This window comes from Musca domestica, unplaced genomic scaffold (genome assembly GCF_030504385.1).
Source record: "Musca domestica strain aabys unplaced genomic scaffold, Musca_domestica.polishedcontigs.V.1.1 249, whole genome shotgun sequence".
NCBI classification, from domain to species: domain Eukaryota; kingdom Metazoa; phylum Arthropoda; class Insecta; order Diptera; family Muscidae; genus Musca; species Musca domestica.
Genome location: NW_026712276.1, coordinates 214,244 through 238,624, shown reverse-complemented (window position 1 = coordinate 238,624; position 24,381 = coordinate 214,244). Strand labels below are relative to the sequence as shown.

General features: G+C 36.8%; 5 protein-coding genes across 5 annotated transcripts; 2 read left to right on the top strand and 3 right to left on the bottom strand.

Moving 5' to 3' along the window:
- The first annotated feature begins 1,369 nt into the window (after window positions 1-1,369).
- On the top strand, window positions 1,370-13,548 carry LOC101893660 (DNA-directed RNA polymerase III subunit RPC1). Its single transcript, XM_005187931.4, has 10 exons — window positions 1,370-1,529; window positions 1,587-2,360; window positions 2,423-3,507; window positions 3,568-3,713; window positions 10,832-11,249; window positions 11,309-11,466; window positions 11,525-11,802; window positions 11,866-12,393; window positions 12,463-12,970; window positions 13,039-13,548. Exons 1-10 carry the CDS (start codon window positions 1,486-1,488, stop codon window positions 13,231-13,233), a joined length of 4,134 nt encoding a protein of 1,377 aa, XP_005187988.1. The 5' UTR covers window positions 1,370-1,485; the 3' UTR covers window positions 13,234-13,548.
- Window positions 5,599-6,595, bottom strand: LOC101893493 (brachyurin). The gene is made up of 2 exons (XM_005187930.4): window positions 6,435-6,595; window positions 5,599-6,370 (listed from the first exon to the last, which is right to left on the bottom strand). Exons 1-2 carry the CDS (start codon window positions 6,510-6,512, stop codon window positions 5,642-5,644), a joined length of 807 nt encoding a protein of 268 aa, XP_005187987.2. The 5' UTR covers window positions 6,513-6,595; the 3' UTR covers window positions 5,599-5,641.
- LOC101893823 (E3 ubiquitin-protein ligase RMND5A) lies at window positions 13,303-15,386 on the bottom strand. The gene is made up of 3 exons (XM_005187932.4): window positions 14,767-15,386; window positions 13,920-14,701; window positions 13,303-13,856 (listed from the first exon to the last, which is right to left on the bottom strand). Exons 1-3 carry the CDS (start codon window positions 15,023-15,025, stop codon window positions 13,584-13,586), a joined length of 1,314 nt encoding a protein of 437 aa, XP_005187989.1. The 5' UTR covers window positions 15,026-15,386; the 3' UTR covers window positions 13,303-13,583.
- Window positions 15,387-17,330: 1,944 nt separating this feature from the next.
- On the top strand, window positions 17,331-19,424 carry LOC101893321 (CXXC-type zinc finger protein 1). The gene is made up of 3 exons (XM_005187929.4): window positions 17,331-17,490; window positions 17,583-17,704; window positions 17,767-19,424. The coding sequence occupies exons 1-3, from the start codon at window positions 17,461-17,463 to the stop codon at window positions 19,199-19,201; spliced, it is 1,587 nt and encodes a 528-aa protein (XP_005187986.2). The 5' UTR covers window positions 17,331-17,460; the 3' UTR covers window positions 19,202-19,424.
- An 84-nt stretch (window positions 19,425-19,508) lies between these two features.
- LOC101893160 (phosphatidylinositol 5-phosphate 4-kinase type-2 alpha) lies at window positions 19,509-21,492 on the bottom strand. Its single transcript, XM_005187928.4, has one exon. It carries the CDS (start codon window positions 20,904-20,906, stop codon window positions 19,695-19,697), a length of 1,212 nt encoding a protein of 403 aa, XP_005187985.1. The 5' UTR covers window positions 20,907-21,492; the 3' UTR covers window positions 19,509-19,694.
- Window positions 21,493-24,381: the final 2,889 nt, after the last annotated feature.

Sequence of the window (24,381 nt, the reverse complement as noted above, 5' to 3'; positions counted from 1 at the left end):
TACCGACGAAATTATAAAACAGCTGATGAAGTTGTTTACTTTTTGCTCATTTGTTGACTACAATGAATTATACAAGAACACATAATTCTTTACGTTCTCTATTATAATTTCACTTATGTCCATCTTCTCTATTATAAATTCACTGATATCCATCTTCACTCAGGCGCAAGTACACAAATAAATAAACAAATTAATTATGTTTTTTTTATACGAGTAACAGATAGTAGAGTGACCATAACAAATTTTAAAGTAAAAAGTAACTTTATTTACTAAAACACATAAAATTCGTACAAGTATGGCCACCTTGTACTGTTTTGTTCGCCGGTCGCCGGCGTATGAAATAGAAATAAAGCTAATTGAGTTCGCGGCGACCGACGAAATTTTCGCCGGTGCCGTGATTGTGTGCACTTCCATATACACATATGTGTTTTATTTTTGACGACGAACATACGCCGCGAAAAAATTCGTCGTTCGCTCCAATTGTGTCCTTGCATAAGACAGTAAATACTAGAAAATGGTAGATATTACCATGGCATAACTACAGAATGTAGAACAAAGTTACCCCCTAAATACAGTATTTTCATTTGTTGCCCTTATTCTGTCATAAAATAATTTGGTTTCAAAATAAAAAAGAAACTCCAGCTCAGAGTTGCATTTTTCTAGTTTCTTTAAAGTTAAGCTACCTTTCTTATTGAGCCATGGACATTACCATGGTAGTATTAAGAAGGTAAAGTCATGCAATCATATGTATACGTTTTTTTTTAAATTATTCATTTTTACAACATCTTATTGTCAAAATTTATATCTATAAATTAATGGAGTACACAGAAATCAGAGATGGGAACCTGTTTTTTATTCGGTGAAATTTGACAAGGTAAATTCACTCGACAAGAAAATGGTTTTATCTCCTTATTTTATCAAGGACGTAATGGAAGAATGTAATATTTATAAAAACAAAAGAAAATAATAAACAAACGAATAAGAATTCTAAAAATAAACAAAAGTATAGACTATTCATTGAGGATATTTAAGATTAATAAATTAACTTGTTGGTCCTGTATTTTGTTAGCCAGACCCATTGCACAATTAAATCAAGGAAACCCATTTTAAATTATTATATCCAGCTCTGAATTTTTTATAATTTATCAAATTTAACAGGCTGATTTGTGATCTCTTGTACAACCGAGACACAACTTCGTACAGCCCAATTACAAATGATACAATTTTGAATAAAACATTTTCTAGTTGTAACGTATATGGCTTGCATAAGAATTGTGTTATTAATTCATTTAGAACGCTTTGTTTTAGTTACCGGCAAGAAGAAGCACTTGCACTTGGATATCAATTCATATAGCATACTGATTTCTTACTAGAAAGAAGAAGCATTTGTTGTTATTAAGGGCGCACGCTAGTTTAATTTATTTTTCGCAATTTGTTAATGAATATCGTACATTTTACAGAAATTTAACATAAAATCAACACAAAATGCCTAAAGAACAGTTCCGCGAGGCGGATTTGATAAAGAAAATGTAAGTTTCTCAATTTACACGGTTTTCTTCTACTCATTTCTGTGCTTGAATTTTTAGATCACATGTTCAGTTTTGCATCAGCAGCCCCGAGGAGATTCAACAGGAATCTCACCTACGGATAGTTTCTAAAAACCTCTATCAGGCACAACGCCAACCCGTTCCATATGGCGTTTTGGATCGTCGCATGGGCGTGAGCAGTAAAGATGCCACCTGTGAGACCTGCGGCCAAGGTCTTAATGAGTGTATTGGGCATTTTGGTTATCTGGATTTGGCTTTGCCGGTCTTTCATATTGGCCACTTTCGCTCGACCATTAATATTTTACAAATGATCTGTAAATCCTGTTCGCATGTTATGCTCAAGGAATCGGAGAAGAAAATCTATGAGAAAAAGTTGCTGAATCCAAATTTTAGCTATTTGGCCAAGAAGGCGTTGCATGGTCAAATTTTGACCAAGGCTAAAAAGTCCACAAAATGTCCAAATTGTGATGCCGTCAATGGTGGCGTTAAAAAGGGACCGGGTTTATTGAAAATTCTACATGATCCCTATAAGGGTAAGAAACAGGATCCCTTGATGAGCAAAGATTTGGATGAGTTAATGCAGGCTACCGATAATAATCGTGAACTAAATCAAATGTTGAGTAGCTACAATCACATGGAGGAGCTGAATCCTTTGACGGTGTTGGAATTGTTTAAAAGTATACCCAAACCTGACATACCCTTGTTGGGTATGACCTGTGAGGGTGCAAATCCGGCGAATTTGATTGTGACCAGGGTATTTGTGCCGCCGGTGTGTATTAGGCCATCGGTGGTGTCGGAGGTTAAGGCGGGAACGTAAGTACCCTTCTTATGTTTTTTATAAATTCCGTTATTAAAATAATTGTTGTTTTCCTTAGAACCGAAGATGACTTGACCATGAAACAAAGTGAAATCTTGCTCATCAATGATGTGATACAAAAACACATGACAGGTGGTGGAAAAATTGAATTGATCCAAGAAGACTGGGATTTCCTACAATTGCATGTGGCCTTGTATTTCCACAGTGAAATCTCTGGTATTCCCTTGAACATGGCCCCCAAGAAAACCACTCGTGGTTTGGTGCAACGTCTCAAAGGCAAACAGGGTAGATTTCGTGGTAATCTCTCCGGCAAACGTGTGGATTTTTCGGGACGTACTGTCATATCTCCCGATCCAAATCTTATGATACATCAAGTAGGTGTACCAGAAAGGGTGGCCAAGATCCTCACCTATCCGGAACGCGTAAATCCGGCAAATATACAAAAAATGAAGGAACTTGTCAAGAATGGTCCCAATGTCCATCCCGGTGCCAATTATGTCCAGCAAAGGGGATCGACTTTTAAAAAGTATTTGGCCTATGGTAATCGCGACAAGGTGGCCCATGATTTGAAATGTGGTGATATTGTGGAACGTCATCTCTGTGATGGTGACATTGTGCTGTTCAATCGCCAGCCTTCGTTGCATAAAATGTCCATTATGTGTCACCAGGCTAAGGTGCAACCGCAGCGAACCTTTCGTTTTAATGAGTGTGCCTGTACACCCTACAATGCTGATTTCGATGGCGATGAAATGAATTTGCATTTACCCCAAACCGAAGAGGCCAGAGCTGAAGCCTTGATATTGATGGGCAACAAATCGAATTTAGTTACCCCCAAAAATGGTGAAATCTTAATTGCAGCCACCCAGGATTTCATAACCGGAGGTTATTTGTTGACACAAAAAGATGAGTTTTTGACCAAGGAACAAGCAATGCAGTTGGTGGCATGTTTTTTGGCTGGTCCAGATGCAAACATGCAAATTGATATGCCACCACCGGCCATTATGAAGCCGCGTCGTCTTTGGACAGGCAAACAGATTTTCAGTTTACTGCTCAAACCCAACAAACAGTGTCCGGTTAATGTGAATCTCATTACCAAGGGCAGGAATTATACGAGCAATTATGATTTGTGTGCCAAGGATTCGTGTGAGTGAACAATCTTCGTATCAAATTGTTGCACGTTTTTATTATTTCATTTTCTCCTAGGGGTCATTATACGTAATTCCGAGTTACTTTGTGGTTCCATGGATAAAAGCACCATGGGCTCGGGTACCAAAAACTGTGTTTTCTATGTTATCCTTAGGGATTTTGGTGAGACATTTGCCACCAAATGCATGTGGCGTCTGGCAAGGGTAAGTTTTATTCTTTTGAGAAAAAAAAACCTAATTGTTTGTCTAATAGGCATGTAAGGGAAGCTACAACCAAACAAATACAAAACACCTGTTTTGATATTTGTTTTCATATCTTTTGTCATGGAACTATTAAGTAATCTTAATTGAAAATTATCTAAGAAAACTGTCGATTTACGTCAAAATCCATTCATTACGATTGGCATGAGTTGGAGACTATCTACCCTCTCTCCCTGTCTCTCTTCGTATTTGTACCCCTTAAGCTAAATGCCTTCGTCTTTAAACTTTTTATCATTGTCTCGCAAGGTGTTCGTTCATTAAAAAAAGAATTATTTCTTGTACTTTCTGCTATTGATAATACGTAAATAATAACGCTAACAAGACCGCCGCCTTGTCATTTGCAAATTAAAATCTGATTATTTCGGTTAATTTTTTTGTTATTGTTCTTTTCATTATCTAATCTGATTGCGGGGATTTGTTGTGAGCATGTTTGGTTTTGAAAATTTTCAGACAAAGCGATTTCGTGTAGTTTTTAGAGTTTCAAAAATGTACCGCCAAACAATCCAAAAATGATGGACAAATTTTCTTTTAGAAAATCACAAAATTTACCAAAATTAGTATTTTTTATCAAATTTAAAACTGATATTTTCTGGTTATTTATTATAGCTACGGTGTTATTTTGTTAGGAGACACATAGTAAAATAAGTTGTTGAATAAGTTCTCCTTTGACTAAGAACAACAAAAACAATGTTTTTTGGACGATTTGAACGAGTTTTGGAAAATTGCTCAATTGACCAAATTTGGTATTTTTTATCAAATTTAAAATTGATTTTTTCTTGTTATTTATTATAGCTACGGATTTCATTTGTTAGAAGACTCATAGTAAAATAAGGTGTAGAACAAGTTCCCCTTTGACAACGAACAACAAAAACAATGTTTTTTGGACGATTTCAACGAATTTAGGAAAAGTGCCCAAATGATCAAAATTGTTTTTTTTTATCAAATTTAAAATTGATTTTTCCTTATTATTTATTATAGGAGACTCATGTTAAAATAAGGCGTAGAATAAGTTTTCCTTTGACAACGAACAACAAAAACAATATTTTATGGAAGATTTTAATGAATTTGGGAAAAGTGCTCAATTGACCAAATTTGGTATTTTTTTATCAAATTTGAAATTGATATTTTCTTGCTATTTATTATAGTTACGGATTTCATTTGTTAGGAAACTCATAGTAAATAAAGGTGCAAAATAAGTTCTCTTTGGACCACGAACAAGAAAAACCATGTTTTATGGACGATATTAACGAATTTGGGAAAAGTGCTTAATGGACCAAAATTGGTATTTTTTTATCAAATTTAAAATTAATTTTTCCTTGTTATCTAATATAGCTACGAATTTAATTTGTTAGGAAACTCATAGTAAGATGAGGTGTAGAACAAGTCCTCCTTTGACAACGAACAACAAAAACAATGTTGTATGGCAGATTTTAATGAATTTGAAAAAAGAGCTCTTTCGACCAAAATGGGTATTTCTTTCAACAAATTTAAAACCGATATTTTCTTGATACATACTACTGATACAGCTTTGATTTATTTGAAGACCCATATTAATATTTGACGTAGAATAAGTTCTTCTTTGACAAAGAACAGGAAAAACAAGGTCACACGGAAGATTTTAATGTTTTTAGTAAAAATTCTAAATTGACCAAAAAGAAATTTTAAATTGACATTATCTTGTTATTTATTGTAGCTATGAATTTCATTTGTCTCCAAGACTCTTAGTGAAAATTGATGAGAAATATGTTCTCCTTTGACCACGAACAAGAAAAACAATATTTTATACCTCCAACACCCGCTGTTTAATTGGAATATTTTCAAAAAATGATTTCTTTTAAATTCTTTTTTTATTTTTTCTGCAAACATTTTTTCTAAACTCTTGGCAATCCTGTTACACTGTAAATGAATGGAAGGAAATACGAAAGTCTGGCATATGCCGATGGCAAGGCCTCCGTACACTGATCCATGGGCACAAATGAATTTATACCGATTTGTATCCAATTATAATTGGGATCACGTTTAACCAAAGCACCACCCGAGTCACCATTACAAATAGACATATTGGCAATGTCATAACCCTTGGCACACAGTGTGGATGCTATGACCAAACCCGGTTCATAGACACCACTACAATCACTGTTATCAATCACTTGCACCTGAGCCCATAACAATTCCTCCGAAGCGTCCATGTATTCATCATTCATGATGCCAAAGCCGGAAATTGCTGCCACCGAACCCGTCAAATTTTCCGTTACCAAAGCCGTTGGCATCAGGGTAATTGGTGCAATATCTGTGGAGAATGTCAGCGGTTCGGGTAACTCTATGAGACACACATCATTGTTATAATTTGTGGGATTATATTGGGGATGAACGTTTAGATTTGTGGCGGTCATGTTGAGAGCCGTATCATCGAATAATTCGATGGTTCCAAACACAAGCAGCAGGGATTCAAAGCCATAACAACAATGGCCGGCAGTTAAGACCCAGGAATCGGAAATAATCGAGCCACCACACAAAAGATCATCGAACTCATCCTGTCTGATGATTACCTGCCAGGGAAATTGGCCCGGTGAGGCCTTGTAGCCGGAGACAATGCGGCCCTGGGAAAAATTTTTGGGGATTTTTTAATTTTTTTTCTTTTTAATTTTAAAAATCTTAACCTACCTCTAACTTAGCTGCCAGTATTTGTTGTAATCCCACTGATAAACATATTATCAAAAAAGCAATGGTAATCCTTGTCATTTCTGCCGTTGTTTCTGCTATTAGACTCAGTTGATTCTGTATGCGACAATGCGATGCGTTCGTTGTTGCCCAGCTAAAGCTCCTACCAAGACTATATGAAGTTTTGCCTAAGGCATGCCTGCTTCTCTTACTCTTATTGATCGTTGTCGATTTTTTTTTGCTGTCAGTCTGATATGTGTGCTCAAGTGTTAAGATAAGGCCTGCCTATATCACTTTCCACGGATAGATATTTTGCAAAGTTTATGGGTTTGTTTTAGGAAAAATGAAAATAAGCTTTTTATTTTTCTCTTCTCATTCAATTGCAATAAAGATTAAAATTCCGTAGAAGATTCTCAGGGATGATGGCGTTTGGCATAGCAAATGAAGAGAAACAACTCCGACCACAATGTTGTCTGGCGTCAGGTGTAAAGAAAATTATCACCTTGACTTATTGGGATATTATTTGGGCTTCGGTGTAAACCCCCCCAACTATCATTATCACCACCAACCCCATTGGAATCTTATCTTTCACGACGTTTTTTATTTCGACGTTTTCAATTGCTTAATGATGTTTCTTGGGAAAAAAGATTTGTTTCTTAAGTAGCAAAACATTTTATAATTGTTTGTAATTAAGCTTTTGATTTTTTGTTGTTGGTATCATAAAAGAATTATCTTTTTTCAGAACGCAAGCACTTTCCAATGAATCCGGAGATATAAACTAAAATATATATGGAAGACCTCCTAAACACCTAAACCAAAATTATAACCGAATTCGTGAAAATTTTACATAAATTTTTTATGTACCCAATTTGTTTGTGTTATTTTCTCGAAATGTATAGGACCTAAAGCTCCCACTTCTTTGGAGACTCATAGTGAAATTTGATGTAGACTTACTTTTCCTTTGACACCAAAAAGCTATGACTAAGTTTTATGGGAGATTTGGACATTTTTGGAAAAAGCTACCCAAAAATACCCAAAATTCACATAAATTTTTTATGTACCCAATTTGTTTGTATTATTTTCTCGAAATGTATAAGACCTACAGCTCTCACTTCTTTGGAGGCTTATAGTGAAATTTGATGTAGAATTACCTTTCCCTTGACACCAAACAGCTATGACTAAGTTTTATGGGAGATTCAGACATTTTTGGAAAAAGATACCCAAAAATACCCAAATTTTACAAAGGGCATTTCTATCATCTGGTATCATAAAAGAAATCTTTTTTTTTTCAGGAACGCAAGCACGTCCCAATTAATCGGGAGTATAAATAAATAAGTATATGGAAGACCTCCTAAACACCTAAACCAAAATTATAACCGAATTCATGAACATTTCACATAATTTTTTTATGTACCCAATTTGTTTGTGTTGTTTTCTTGGAATGTATAGGAACTACAGCTTTCACATCTTTGGAGACTCATAGTGAAATTTGATGTGGACTTACTTTTCCTTTGACACCAAACCGCTATGACTAAGTTTTATGGGAGATTTGGACATTTTTGGGAAAAGCTACTCAAAAATACCCAAATTTCACATACATTTTTTATGTACCCAATTTGTTTGTATTGTTTTCTTGGAATGTATTGGAACTACAGCTTTCACATCTTTGGAGACTCATATTGAAATTTGATGTGGACTTACTTTTCCTTTGACACCAAACAGCTATGACTAATTTTATGGGAGATTTGGACATTTTTGGAAAAAGATATCCAAAAATACCCAAATTTCACATACATTTTTATGTACCCAATTTGTTTGTGTTATTTTCTCGAAATGTATAGGACCTACAGCTCTCACTTCTTTGGAGACTTATAGTGAAATTTGATGTGGACTTACTTTTCCTTTGACACCAAACAGCTATGACTAAGTTTTATGGGAGATTTGGACATTTTTGTAAAAAGATACCCAAAAATACCCAAATTTTACAAAGGGCATTTCTATCATCTGGTATCATAAAATAAATCTCTTTTTCCAGAAACGCAAGCTCGTTCCAATGAATCGGGAGATATAAACAAAAGAGATATATGGAAGACCTCCTAAATAACTAAACCGAAACTGTAACCGAATTCGTGAAAATTTTACATAAATTTTTTATGTGCCCAATTTGTTTGTGTTATTTTCTCGAAATGTATGGGACCTACAGCTCTCACTTCTTTGGAGACTTATAGTGAAATTTGATGTAGACTTACTTTTCCTTTGACACCAAACAGCTATGACTAAGTTTTATGGGAGATTTGGTCATTTTTGGAAAAAGTTACCCAAAAATACCCAAATTTCACAACATTTTTTATGTACCCAATTTGTTTGTGTTATTTTCTCGAAATGTATAGGACCTACATTTTTCACTTCTTTGGATAGTCATAGTGAAATTTAATGTAGACTTACTTTTCCTTTGACACCAAACAGCTATGACTAAGTTTTATGGGAGATTTGGTCATTTTTGGAAAAAGTTACCCAAAAATACCCAAATTTCACATACATTTTTTATGTACCCAATTTGTTTGTGTTGTTTTCTTGGAATGCGTTATGTCTACAGATTCCACATCTTTGGAGACTCATAGTGAAATTTGATGTAGACTTACTTTTCCTTTGACACCAAACAGCTATGACTAAGTTTTATGAGAGATTTGGACATTTTTTGAAAAAGTTACCCAAAAATACCCAAATTTCACATACATTTTTTATGTACCCAATTTGTTTGTGTTATTTTCTCGAAATGTATAGGACCTACAGCTCTCACTTCTTTGGAGACTCATAGTGAAATTTGACGTCGACTTACTTTTCTTTTGACACCAAACAGCTATGACTTAGTTTTATGGGTGATTTGGACATTTTTGGAAAAAGCTACCCAAAAAATACCAAAATTTTACAAAGGGCATTTCTGTTATCTGGTATCATAAAAGAAATCTCTTTTTTTTCAGGAACGCAAGCAGCACGTTCCAATGAATCGGGAGTATAAATAAAGAGGTATATGGAAGACCTCCTAAACAACTAAACCAAAATTGTAAACGAATTCGTAAAAATTTTACATAATTTTTTTTTGTACACAATTTGTTTGTGTTGTTTTCTTGAAAAGTATTGGAACTGCAGCTTTCACATCTTTGGAGACTCATAGTGAAATTTAATGTAGATTTACTTTTCCTTTGACACCAAACAGCTATGACAAAGTTTTATGGGAGATTTGGGCATTTTTGGAAAAAGATACCCAAAAATAACCAAAATTCACATACATTTTTTATGTACCCAATTTGTTTGTGTTATTTTCTGGAAATGTATAGGACCTACAGCTCTCACTTCTTTAGAGACTCATAGTGAAATTTGATGAAGACTTACTTTTCCTTTGACACCAAACAGCTGTGACTAAGTTTTATGGGAGATTTGGACATTTTTGGAAAAAGATACCCAAATTTCACATACATTTTTTATGTACCCAATTTGTTTGTGTTATTTTCTCGATATGTATAGGACCTACAGTTTTCACTTCTTTGGAGACTCATAGTGAAATTTGACGAAGACTTACTTTTCCTTTGACACCAAACAGATATGACTAAGTTTTATGGGAGTTTTGGATATTTTTGGAAAAAGATACCCAAAAATAACCAAAATTTTACAAAGGGCATTTCTATGATCTGGTATCATAAAAGAAATCTTTTTTTCAGGAACGCAAGCACGTTCCAATGAATCGGGAGTATAAATAAAGAGGTATATGAAAGACCTCCCAAACACCTAAATTAAAATTATAACCGAACTCGTGAAAATTGTCCATAATTTTTTATGTACCCAATTTGTTTGGGTTGTTTTCTTGGAATGTATTGGAACTACAGTTTTCTCAACATTGGAGGCTTATAGTGAAATTTGATGTAGACTTACTTTTCCTTTGACACCGAACAGCTATGGCTTAGTTTTATGGGAGATTTGGACATTTTTGGAAAAAGATACCCAAAAATAACCAAAATTCACATACATTTTTTATGTACCCAATTTGTTTGTGTTATTTTCTGGAAATGTATAGGACCTACAGCTCTCACTTCTTTAGAGACTCATAGTGAAATTTGATGTAGACTTACTTTTCCTTTGACACCAAACAGCTATGACTAAGTTTTATGGGAGATTTGGACGTTTTTGGAAAAAGATACCTAAAAATACCCAAATTTTACAAAGGGCATTTCTATTATCTTGATATTGGCAGATTTTTTAGTCTTATGTTTACATAAGCCACAAAAAGGATTTCCAGGACCTCTAAATGTCCCATAAATATTAGAAAGATTTTCAAAATACCTTATATTGTTCCTTTATTTATAAAAAACCTTTGGTTTATTAAAATTTTATCTTCATTCCAGATCGCCTCCTATTTCATACAAAATCGCGGTTTTTCATTTGGCATCAGTGATGTGACACCCAGTGCCCGACTATTGGAGGAAAAACAACGTCTGCTGGAGAAGGGCTATGCCAAGTGTGATGAATATATTTTGGAAATGAAAAAGGGTACACTGCAATGTCAGCCGGGTTGTACCCCAGAACAGACACTAGAAGCGGTTATGTTAAGAGAACTCTCCAGTATTCGTGAGCAAGCGGCCAAGGCATGTTTCCGCGAACTGCATCCCACAAACAGTGCTCTGATTATGGCTCTATCCGGTTCGAAGGGTTCCAACATTAATATATCACAAATGATTGCCTGTGTGGGCCAGCAGGCCATTAATGGTAAACGTGTGCCAAATGGTTTTGAAAATCGTGCCCTGCCGCATTTTGAAAAGTTTTGTAAGTTGCGGGAAAAAATTCGCTTTAGATTTGAAATAAAAATAATTCAATTTTTTTAGCTGCCATTCCCGCTGCCAGAGGTTTTGTGCAAAACAGTTTCTATTCCGGTCTAACACCCACCGAGTTTTTCTTCCACACCATGGCTGGCAGAGAGGGTCTGGTAGATACGGCCGTAAAAACCGCCGAAACTGGTTACCTTCAAAGACGTTTGGTCAAAGTAGGGAAATACAATTTTTTTCCAAATCAAAATTAATTAAAATTTTCCATTTTCCCAGTGTCTGGAAGATCTGGTGGTCCACTATGATGGTTCGGTGCGCAATGCCATTGGTGAAATTGTGGAACTCATATATGGTGGTGATGGTTTGGATCCAGTCTTTATGGAAGTCAAAAACAAACCTGTGGATATGGTAAGGCAACTGAACCACCTAAGAGCCTGTTGCCCCTATCGCAATGAGGAACCGCTACCGGCCGAGAAAATCATGGAAACAACGAAAAATATTTTAAAGGAAGAAGAGTTTACCATGAGCCGAAAGGATTTCCAAAATGAAGTTGTGTAAGTCGGGCATTTCGAATTTTTAGGAATCTAATTTAAATTTATTTTTTGCTTTACTCTCAGATCCTTCATCGAAAAGGTCTCCCAGAAAATCACCAAAGTCCAGGAGAAATACAAAGATCATCCCAAACTGGGCCATGAAGTAGAACGCTTGACGGAGGGACAAATACGCACCTTTATGCGCTGGGTCAATGACAAATATAATCGAGCCGTAACCGAACCCGGCACAGCGGTGGGAGCTGTGGCCGCCCAAAGTATTGGTGAACCCGGCACTCAAATGACATTGAAAACTTTCCATTTTGCCGGTGTCGCCTCCATGAACATTACCCAGGGTGTACCGCGTATTGTGGAAATTATCAATGCCACCAAGACCATATCGACACCCATTATCACAGCGGAAATAGCCAATAACACAAGCATGGAATTTGCCCGTAAGGTTAAGTCACGCATAGAAAAGACCACCTTGGGAGAGATTTCGTCGTACATTGAGGAAGTCTACAAACTGGACGATTGTTATTTGGTCATCAACTTAGATTTAAATCGTATTAAGGTTTTGGGTTTGGAAATCAATGCGGAGACCATTCGATATTCGTAAGTCCTGGGATAACAATTTTTGTTTTTATTTTTTCTTAAAATTATGGCCATTTTATTATCCTTTAGGATTTGTACCTCCAAATTGCGCATCAAACCAGCCTTGGTGGACATTATGGGTTCCTCCATTATTATTGTGCGCATTGATAGCTCCAAACATGGAGCTGCCTTGAATGCTGAATTACAACGTTTATCCTCGGCCATACAAAATGTGGTGGTAGCTGGTCTGCCACATATCTCCAGGGCTGTTATTGCCATTGATGATTCCCGACAACCGGCCACATATAAGTTATGTATAGAAGGTGCTGGCCTAAGGGATGTTATGGCCACATATGGTGTTGTGGGTACCAAGACAAAGAGCAACAATATTTGGGAGGTTTACAACACCTTGGGTATAGAGGCGGCACGCACAACAATTATGACTGAAATTACCGATGTCATGGAGGGTCATGGCATGAGTGTGGATCATCGCCACATTATGTTGCTGGCTAGTCAAATGACATCACGTGGTGAGGTTTTGGGTATAACACGTCATGGCCTGGCCAAAATGCGGGAAAGTGTTTTCAACCTGGCCTCGGTAAGTTGTAGCAAAGACATGCCACTTAAAAATCCTCCTAAAAAAATCATTTAAAATTTCAATTCTAGTTTGAAAAAACCTCGGACCATTTGTTCGATGCCGCCTATTTTGGTCAAACCGATGCGGTAGATGGTGTCTCGGAACGCATTATATTGGGTATGCCAGCCTCCATTGGCACTGGCCTCTTTAAACTGGTACACAATCATCAAGACACCGAACTACCCGAAATACAAGCCCCCATATTTTCTTCGGCTGCGGCGTGATAGCAGTGAGTCCTTTAATGCTTTTTGAAAATGCCTTTTTAAAATAAAAAAACAAACAAGACTCCAACATCTGGTTACTTTCCTATATATTTTGTGTTATGTTATATTTGTTATATATCGCTCTTGAATGGGGGGGATATAAACGTCCCCCGATTTAAAATCTTTTTTGGATATAAAGGAAAAAGAAATGGGCATTTTCTCTCAACAGCAGGTTATCGCATCAACTCGCTAGCAAAACATGGGTTATTTAGATACAATAATATTTAATAATAAAGACTAAGCCTACAAATTACGAATATAAAGAAGAAGAAGAAGTAGTAGAACAAAAAAACGTCTCTTTTTTCCTTCTTTTAAAAATAAATCCTGACGGCCTCTTCGGCATTTTGTTCCACTGGACAATAGGGACATTTGAGTATGTGGCCATTACTTAACTTGTGTAGGGCATCATTGGATATAACATGGCCACAGGTTAGCTTTTTGGGTGGATTATCCTCTGTGGTCTGTTGCCTTAGGATGGGGCATGCAAATATTGAGTGATAACGATATTCGGGATCCAAATCAATCTCAATTGGCAACTCGTCGCGGCCACTCCATATATTAAGGACTTGGCGGGATTGCATGACCTGAATTTAAAGAAATTTAATTACAATTTATAAGGAAACCCTCTCCTCCTTCCCTCCCCTTACCTGTTTAATATTCAACAAAGCCGGCAATGCAGTACAGCCCGCATTAATGACCACCGACAAGGCTGAATTCTTACTTATACCTAAAGTATGGCAGGCATCTTTTAGAAATATATACGAAGCTTCAGTCCACATTTCGGGCGAGATCAAATGTTTATACGGCGAATTCTCAATGCCCGTGGGCAAATATATAAAACAACCCATTAAATTGGGTATTTCCTGCTCAAAACGATCAATGAACTTATGGAAGTTATTACGTGCATAGGCAATGGCCTCTGCTTGTGCGCTAATGCCCTTCGAAATAATTTGCAAAAATGCCAAACGATGTAGCTTAAATTCCAAAGTTGAATTTTTCGCAATCAACTCATTGGAGTAACGTGAAGTCCATTCCAAGGCCAAGCTTAAATCATGCTGTTGTATGGCTTTCCAAATGCGAAAGATTTCGGCAAAGCTACGTTCCGACTCGAACACCTCGCGGGCCATATCTTCGGGCATTTTGGATTCTTTAATCAGCAACTGGGCCACATCGTCCATACCCTGGCGACAATAGTGCTTTGCCATAACCTTGTTCAAAAGCATAATATTCTCCTCATCCTGCAGGGCATCTGTCCTCGTGGTGGCCGTAAAATCCGATATGAAATTGCGATCAATAACTTTGCCCACCTTTGAGACGGCTCCATGTAATTCTCGATGTTCGCTAGAGAGACGTTGTAATTTTTCGTTGGTTTTTTGTAAAGCCTCAGTGATAATTGAAATTTGGCTATCAGTTAAGCGGGGAGTGGAGGCTAAACAAACAAAAACAATAACATTATTACAAAAATACATTGCATTTAAATCCCATATCACTTACGTTCCATTTCAACAAGCATTTCTGCCTCATCGGTCATGTGATCATCCGCATCCACCTGGGTGCCTGTGTTAATGGTTCCCGTCATTTCCTGCTCAGCCCGGGCCAATACCTGTAACAGCTCCTCCAACAATGAGGCAACATCATTTATTTCCGCCGCTGCATTTTCACGTATCTCCGAGAATTTGTTAATAACACGATCCAATTCCTTTTCCACAGCAGTTATGGCTTCCAATTCAGCCGCTGGAGTATTGCTAGTCATGTTTGTTGAACAACGACACAAAGTTCCCTCGAACACACACAAAATAAAATCTCCACAACAACAACCAAACTCCTGCAACAACGTTTTGTTTTTCTTCTTTCTTTCTTCTTCTTCTTCTTCTTCTTCTTATTGGGTCTTTGATAGATCTCTCCTTGACAATTGGCAAACAATGAATTGCATTACCCAAATATAGGCCAATGACTTCTAAGCGCGCTGTTCCGACCGGATCAAAGATATGTTCAAGTAGTATATACCTTTTTGCTTGCTGTTTTTTTTTCTCTTATTTTGTTGGTACAAAATACAAAAAATACAACGACACCATCGACGACGAAAGTTGACAACAAAACAAAATGCAGAACAAAAGATGGGTGGCACCTTAAATTATGGCGCTCTCCGTGTGGCAATGTTAGCAAAGGGGGTAAAGGTAAACAAACAAAATCAATCAAGTGAAAAGGCAACAAGTCGAATTCACGTGTAACCCTACACCAATTTAAAAGCATGTTTACATATACGAAATATAGTGGATTTCAAATGGAATTTCAGTGATTGGTATATGTAAACAAGCTTAATGATGGTAAAAATGTATAGTTGGTTATTAAAAGTGCATATAAACCTGCGACATGAAAATGAAATAAAAATAGTAGAATAAAAATATAACAGAATGTCAATAAAAAGAATACAGACCGTTGTATGGCAATAATAAAAAAACAAGATTGCCAACGAGAACGCAAAATTTCAAATTACAGCTGATTTAGTTAGCAATTTTACGAAAATACGATAAATAATTTTTGTGAGAATATCGGGGCCAAACCTTTGAATTGCCGAAAATAAGGAGATACTTTTATTTTCATTCTTTATCTAGAAAATTATAAGCTCTATGTTTATATCAAGATTTCAAGCCAATTTGATATTTTTCATCATTTTTAAAATTAACGGAAAATCGCAAAAACATGAATGAAATTACTAGATTTTTTTTCTGAAATGAGAACGAAAGTTTTTAATTCGTCCATTTCATGGCAATCTTGATTCATTTCTTCTAGCGTTCCGTGTTGGTCAGTTGGTCTTTCTGATAAAGATACAATGTAAACGTTCTTTAAGTTATTTAGATGTGGGTTTTTATGCAAGAAAACTTTCTCGTGAATCAATAGGTAGTCGCTGATGGGACAATGAACTGTCAAACCAATTTTGGAATTGCAAATTTTGATTGACAAATTAATGGAATTTGTAAAAATGTTTGAAAAATTCATATCATAAGAACCTCCGATTGGCATGGTATAAGAAAATCTACTTATTTTATAAAAAAATCCATGGTACAATAAAAAGGTAGGCTCCCAGCTGATTACAATTTGTTTCTAAGTGCGCCCGACTTCTGCCAATTTTGTGTATGTATTTGTTGTTTTAAAAAATAAAAACCAAATATTTTCAAAATCAATGATTGGAACAAACTTAAATTGCGGGGGGCGCATTAATAATATTAACGAGATTTGCCATGGGATTGAAAGATTTAACACTCAGGATCATATTTTTGAGAGAACATCCAGGCATTTCTTTCATCTTTTGCGCTTTTTGATTCATTTTAGAAATGAACAAAAATATCAAATAAATGAAAACAACTAGTTGCCTATAATTTTGAATAATTCTGACAGGAAGCGGGCATAGCCTCAGAGCTGTATTTCTGTAGTTTTACCTCTTTATTGTATCATGTAAAAATCTACTTAATTTAGAAAGAAGTTCCCAGAGGACCATTACCTGTGTTCTTTTATCAAGTATACACTTTTCTGTGGATAAGAGTCACTTTAGAGCTCTCATTAGCATTAATTTTTGTTCTGTGAAAATGAGAAGTGAAAATATTTACAAAGGAAAGAAATGTCAAATTAAAAATTTATTACAAGGAATATATGTCATTTATTATTTTTATAGATCAAGAGTCCAGCATCTGAAGCAAGGTGGAAGAATACAGGTAGATGCATCAACGCTTGGGAACATAAATATGCCAAAATTTTATAACTGTTTTTCAAAAAAAGGTAGATTTTTATATGTTTTTTATACAAAGGTTGTTGTAATACGCATTTTTCAACAATTTTTACAAATTGCAATAATTTTTCCTTCAACATTTTCAATTCCAATTCTTCTACCATGCTCTGAAGTCAATTTACATTAGTCCGTCTTTTCATTATTTAAACACAATTTTCAGTGGTGATGTAAACATACACTTATCAAGAAAAGCCTTGCGTTCACGTCAAGCGCAAATCCCGCCATTTAGGTTTCTCTCTCGCACTCTCTCTATCTCACTACCATCTCTCACCTGTGTTTATCCATTTGACGTCTACTTCAACCTCTTGCTTGAGATTACCCCCCCTTTGAGATTTTGTCAAATTGGAATTGTTTTGTTTTTAAATTGTGTGCTGTTTATTTCATTTATTGAAGACAAAAAAATGAGCGAAAGAAAGAAAAACAAAAAATCGGTATGAACTCCCAAAAGCACGCACACAATGCAACGAAATTGAATCATCATTATGGGCTTTGTTTTCGTCATTTCTTTTTTGTTTTTTTGCAGAAGGAAGAGATAGCCAAAGAGTTTGACTTGCCGGAACGTAAATCGAAAATAGCCACAATAATGAAGCAGGATGGTCAGGCTTATTGTATATGTCGCACATCCGACTGCAGTCGGTTTATGATGTAAATGGAATCTGTGTAAAAGAAAAATATGAAGAACATTTTCAATTTATTTCTGTTTTTAGTTGCTGTGATGGCTGTGAAGAGTGGTATCATGGTGATTGCATCAATATTACCGAAAAGGAGGCAAAACACATTAAACACTACTACTGTCAGCGATGTAAGGAAGAGGATCCCTCGTTACAGACAGTGTTTCGTGTGATACCCGTGGAGAAAACAGGAAATCCCATGGGCAACACATCAATGCCTGTGGACCAAGAAAAACGCAAGAAATCCAAAGATTTATCGGCTGAAGGCGGGAGTGCTAGTGGTGGTGGAAAATCTGTTACAAAGGTCAATCTTTGTGGAACCTGTGAAGGATGCCGCACACCCAATTGCAATGTCTGTGAGGCATGCCGTATTCGTGTGGGCCATAAGCCACGCTGTGAGAAACGGGTTTGTTCGGTACAGTTACAGGCTGAATTGACCGGTCAGGTTCCAGCACCACGGCCTGCCAAAGAAAGGAAAAAGGTGAAACCGAACAAGGAACGCCAACGGAAACGTAAACGCTCCTTGACCCCAGAAGTTTTCAACAATCCCGAACTGGAGGGTATACGTCAATGTTATGGTCCCAGCTGTCGACGCAATGCTCGCCCCCAATCGAAGTACTGCAGTGATGAGTGTGGCCTAAACTTGGCAACGGCTCGAATTTTCCAAGTCCTGCCGCAACGTGTACAAGAATGGAACCTGACACGCTGTCGCGCCGAGGAAGAAAACAAAAAACAACTCGATCAAATACGTTCCAAGCAATCCCTGGTACGTTTTGCTCTGGCTGAATTGGATAAACGGCACCAGGAACTGGATATGGTGGTGGAAAGAGCCAAACACAGTACCTTGGATCCAAATCTCAAGGAGCACAACGACATTGAAGATGAACAGTCGATGTATTGCATTACCTGTGGCCATGAAATACATTCCCGTACCGCCATAAAACACATGGAGAAATGTTTTAACAAATACGAATCTCAGGCTTCGTTTGGTAGCATTTTCAAGACACGAATTGAGGGGCAATCCATGTTCTGTGATTTCTATAATCCGGCCAGTAAAACCTATTGTAAGCGGCTCAAAGTGTTGTGTCCCGAACACTGTAAAGATCCCAAGGTCAGTGATGCGGATGTGTGTGGTTGTCCGCTGGTTTCCAATGTCTTCACACCCACGGGAGAGTTTTGTAGGGCACCCAAGAAGAGTTGCTACAAACATTATGTATGGGAAAAAATACGACGGGCCGAAATCGATTTGGAGCGGGTGCGCCAATGGCTGAAAATGGATGAACTTTTGGAACAGGAACGACAAATAAGACATCAAATGGCCTCCAGAGCCGGAGTATTGGGTCTAATGCTTCACTCCACCTACAATCATGAAGTTATGGAAGAGTTGTGCCGTCAACAGCAGCAATTAGCGGCGGCCCAACAACAAAAACAGCAATTGTTGGAAAAACAACAGGAAATGCATATCATATAACAGCAATAACAACAGCAACAATAGGCAGCAGCGGGTACACAAAACAATCAAAATATTATCTTTAGAATTTTGATATTAAGACGGACGACGAACGAACGAGAATAGAAGTACATTTCTATCAATCATGTCTAACCAAATCACCCACTGACTGTCCGTCAGACTGACTGCGTAGTACTAATAATAAGAAATAAAAGTGAAAGAAATTCAAACAGAAGAACAAGAATGAGTGCTGGCCAAAATTTCTTTAGGGGGGTTATTGTTTAATGTTTTATTATTATTTATTAAATATGTTGTTTACTCATCGCGCTTAAATGGGTTTTTCATATTCTTTTCTTTCTTTATTTTATAATAATAATTGTTTTGTTTTTTTTTTTTTCTTGTTGTTGTGAGTTGTTTTCTTGTCTCGTCGTTAAAGTTATAAATACAGTAAATAAGAGTAATAGTAGTTAGTTATTATTATTATTATTATTACGTTACGATTACGTTTTTTTTTTTATTCTATGGCCTTATCCATGAAATCAAGAAATCTTTTGGCATATTGTTCTGGATCGCATGTTGAAATACCATCAACATTACTGCCATACTTTACGGTTTTGGCAGCCTTGGCTGCCTGCTTCTTGACGCCATACTGAGTCAACACATCGATAATGGCAATGAAGTAAATCTCGCGTCTCTCTTCAATACTGGGAATTGCATACTTATCCACCTCGTAGACCACCTCCTTGTACTGGGCACATCGTGGCGAATCGGGCGGTGTGTTATAGGTCCATCGCTCGCCGCTGTCGCCCTCCTCACTTTCACTGTTCTCGCTGCGTCCAGCAGCACTCTGAGGACCCCCACCCTGCAGTTCCTCCTCCTCGGCGCGTACACAATCATGCAGGCCTACCAGCAGTGAGTAGTCCATTATGTGTAGTTTTGTCAACAGCTCCACATCGTTGCTCAGCACATCCATTAGTTTCTTTTTGGCCTCTTCACCAATCTCGATACGTACCTTTTGCTTAATGAAATCATTATCTTTATATGTTGGCAATGGCTTTTCCAACTCCTTTTCGGAAGCCTCACGATCCACGGTGCTGCCCTTCAGATCGAATTTCTTGTGTATGGTCAGACTGGAACTGAAGACATTACGCATCACACCAAAATAATACTGCACACTTTCGACGGTGATGCGATACATGCCCAAGTACTGGGGCAACAAGGTGTTGCCGTGACGTTCCACCACATAGGGGTGGTATTGTTTTAGAAATGCATGCATGCGTTCGATCTCCTCGGAGGTCAAACTTTTAATGATGAAGAACTTGTTGTAGCTCTCATAGAACTGCGCACCCGATTTACCCGACGAATCAATGCGTACTGGCTGGGAACGGGTCAACGACTCGCGGTAGTCAACATCATCGACGCCAAAGCGTTCGCGCAAATTGCGAAATACCAATGGACAATATTCCTTAACCTTAAAATGCGAGGGCATGTTCTCCTTGTTGAACAAATGATTATCGACTTTAATCTTGGAATAGGCCCGGAAGTCGTCCGGCAACAGCATCACAGGTATATTCACATGGCTCAGTTCGTTAATTGTGTGATCTATACCCCACATCAAGACACTGAGTATGGGCTCATTGGCCCGGAATAGCTTCACCTTTTGGTGTTTGACACGAAAATGCTTCTTTTTCAGTATACGTGGTTCACCTGAACCTTTCTTATCCATTTTGTCGTCGCTTCAAAGAACGAATATAGATTTTTCTTGTTATTTTCTCGGCCGTTTTACACAACACACACACTTTTTTCTTTTCCACTACTGGCTGCTTCAATTATTTCCTTCTTGTGATGTTCAATTAGGTGTTCTGCAAAAATCAATGTTTTCGTGTTTTTTTCTTTTCGTTTTTGCTGCTCTTATTTTACTTGTTCTCCGTTTACTGCGGGCGGTAGTAAATCCTGCGAGAGGTGTTTCTTGTTTCTATTGCTGCTGCTGCTCATCCATTATTTGCGTATATATTTCTTTGCGTTTTTTCTCTTTTTATTTCTTCACAAGTAAAAAAATTCTTTTTTTTTTGTTTTTGACGTTTTCCTATGTGTGGTTGTTCGTCTATCAGCTGTTTCTCAAGTTACTGTCATGTCTCTCTCATTCGCTCTCCATTAAAAACATGACACAGTGTCACGAGTAACAAAAATGCAGAGATGCCATTGCACTGAGTTTATAAATAAACAAACGGAATTGATTGCGTTGCTTGTTGTTGTTGTTCTCTTATTACTTGCTTTATGATGTGTTTACATTTAAAAAAAGATTCTAATCACTGAAGGGCAATAAAACAATAGTGTTAGTCATGGCACTATGAATACTGATAATGTAGATAAATTAAATATAATGGAAATACAATGAAGCAAATTTCTTTGTTATCTTGGAGAAATCGCTGTGTTTGGTATCGGTTACAGAAATACTTGTCTTTCTGTTAAAAGGAAAAATAGAATTAAAAGCTTTAAATATGCCACTAAATAGAAGGTATGAGTAAAAAAATGTGTCATATTATTGCCTTGACTAAATCCTATTTTCAAGAAATTTTTATTCATTTATTTCAAAGAAATTTTATGACATATTCCTAATTACCTAATGTTTTCCGGTAATACAAAATGATGATTCCTATATATAGGGTATACGACTTCCAAATTTGGAAAATATTTATATTCTGATTGTTCATGTTTTTCAATGATTTTTTATTGTTGATACTATTGAACACCTAAACAAAGTCCACTACCAATATTTGGAGCCTTTTAAGAAAATGCAATGCGGTTATAGCATTCGTTTTTTATATTTGGTCTGTTCCAGAACTACACGAATGCAAAGGTTTTTATTACGATAACAGACTTTGCCTTTATGATATCGAAAAAAAAATTCAAAACTAGTAGATTCATGCAGGTTCTGCAACAGAGCAATAGTCTATCATTTGCTCTGTTCTAGAAGCTGCAACTTTTTTTTAAGCTTTGTGCAGCTCCCATATATATCTGCGCTCGATTTGCCTTTTATTGCGCACCAAATGTGTAACATTAGTCCAAAAAGAATCGAATTGAGCCTTGAGGTCCCACATATATATGTTTTATCCGATTTTGTATTAAAGTTCCTCACACCCGTAAAATGCTCTGCACAACAACTATTTTTGATCCGATCTATCAGATACAGCATAGAAATGCATCTGCTAAATTTAAAAGAGATCGGTTCAGTTTTGGATAAAGCTCTCATATATATCTTCATGTGATTTCAGGTTTATTGATCCTAAAAAGCATATCAGTTCAATCGAATGGATTTTGATGAGTATCGGCTCAGACACAAATGCCTCCGTCAAATTTAAGGTGTAATTACATAAACAACTTGAAGTCTTCTGGTATGATTTAATTTCCCATTTATTTCCCTAAATATGGGAATTGGAGTAGGGTATCATAAAGTCCGACCGCCCTACTTTTAGCATTCCTTTACAGGTTTCCTTTTGAAAAAACCAATTCAAGCCACTGTGCCATCTTGACAGATCATAGATGGAGTGTTGCAAAAATATGAAAGAAAGTGGAAGGAAATGCCAAAAAAATTCGGACACGAAAAGGGAGGAGACCACCACCAACATTATCATCATGGAAAAAGTGTGCAAATTCTACTATTTTGTAGACGTGATAAGTGTCAGCGCTGCACGGGACGGACAAGGCGAGCACAGAAAATTGTATCACTAACACATTTTTAAACATTTACCATGGTCTTTTTTTAATTAACATTTATTGTTTATTTTCTTTTCGCGGCTAGGGTGAGAGAAACAAATCAACAGCGGAATAAAAAGTATTTGTAGTATTTGTTGTGGTGGGTCGGTTTGTGGGTTGCTGTATACCGGAGCAATGTGTAGAGGGGGTGGGGACGGGGTTGTTGGGCGAGCAGTGTGCTGAAAGCAGCAGTATATGCAAACAAAGTGAATGAGTAATAATCTGCCAAACCACAACAAAATAATGTTTGTGCGTATCATAGATAGATAATGGAGAGAAGGAAGAAGAGTTTGACAAGGGCGGGTGTACTTACTTTTGGGAAACAAATTCCCTGAGTAGATAATTTAAATGCTGATGCGTTGTTCTTGTCCCTGCTGCTGCTGCTGCTTTTGTTGACACTTAATTATCTGCCTGTCTGTCTGCCGTGAAAACACACACACACAACACGGTCGGTTTGTCATAGAAGCTTAAATAGAGTGAGGAAATTGCTGTTGACGGTTATATTTGAAATAAAAACAGAGGAATGTGTGAATAATAATAATAATATTAATTAATTGTTTATTAGTAACTATGTAAATATGGGGTCATCGTGGTGTCAAATTCATTGAGACAGTAGATAGGTATGAAGAATTTAAATTCATTTAGATTGAAATCTATGTAGGTATGACATTGTAAACATATTTTATAGAACGTTTACATTGCCATGATTTTGGTTCAGGGGTTTTTAAGAGCATATACCACGTTGTTTTAACGTTGTTTTAATTTAAAAACCATAAAGGGATTAAGCCTGACCATTTTGCAACAACAACAAAAAACAGTAATGAAAGTCTTAAAGTAGTGCAAGGCCGACTATATCCAAATATTTGATGTATTTCCCTGAATATCGTTTATACAGAGTGCATATTATGACAGGGTGAGATAAAAAATACAGGGTGAGATAAAAAAACACAGTCAAACGCCATAATTTTTACATTTTTTTTAAATTTTATTAAATGAAAAAAATGTCGGAAATAGCATCAAATTTTAGAATAAGTTTAGATTTGTTCGAATTGGTCACGATTTGGCACGAATTATGGCCCATTCCCGGCGAAGCGCTTGCTTGTGGTGATCGACACTTTAGTAGTTTTTAGTGCCAACATTGCTTTCCAAAATACTCCAGACACAATTGTCCAACGGATTGGTATCCGGAGATTTTGGTGGCCATTGTGCACTGGAAATGAAGCGAGGAAACTCATTTTGTAACTATTCTTGGTTGGCGCATGCTGAGTTCGATGGAGCTAAGTACTGTTTGCGTGTCGTCCAAGGCTTTAATACACACTCCCGAATATTTTCGCGATAATATACGGCATTTATTCTGATGCCACGGTCGATTAATACGAGCGGAGAACGACCTTCGGCTGTTATGGCGGTCCACACCATCACCATGGCCGTCGCTTGAGTTCTGG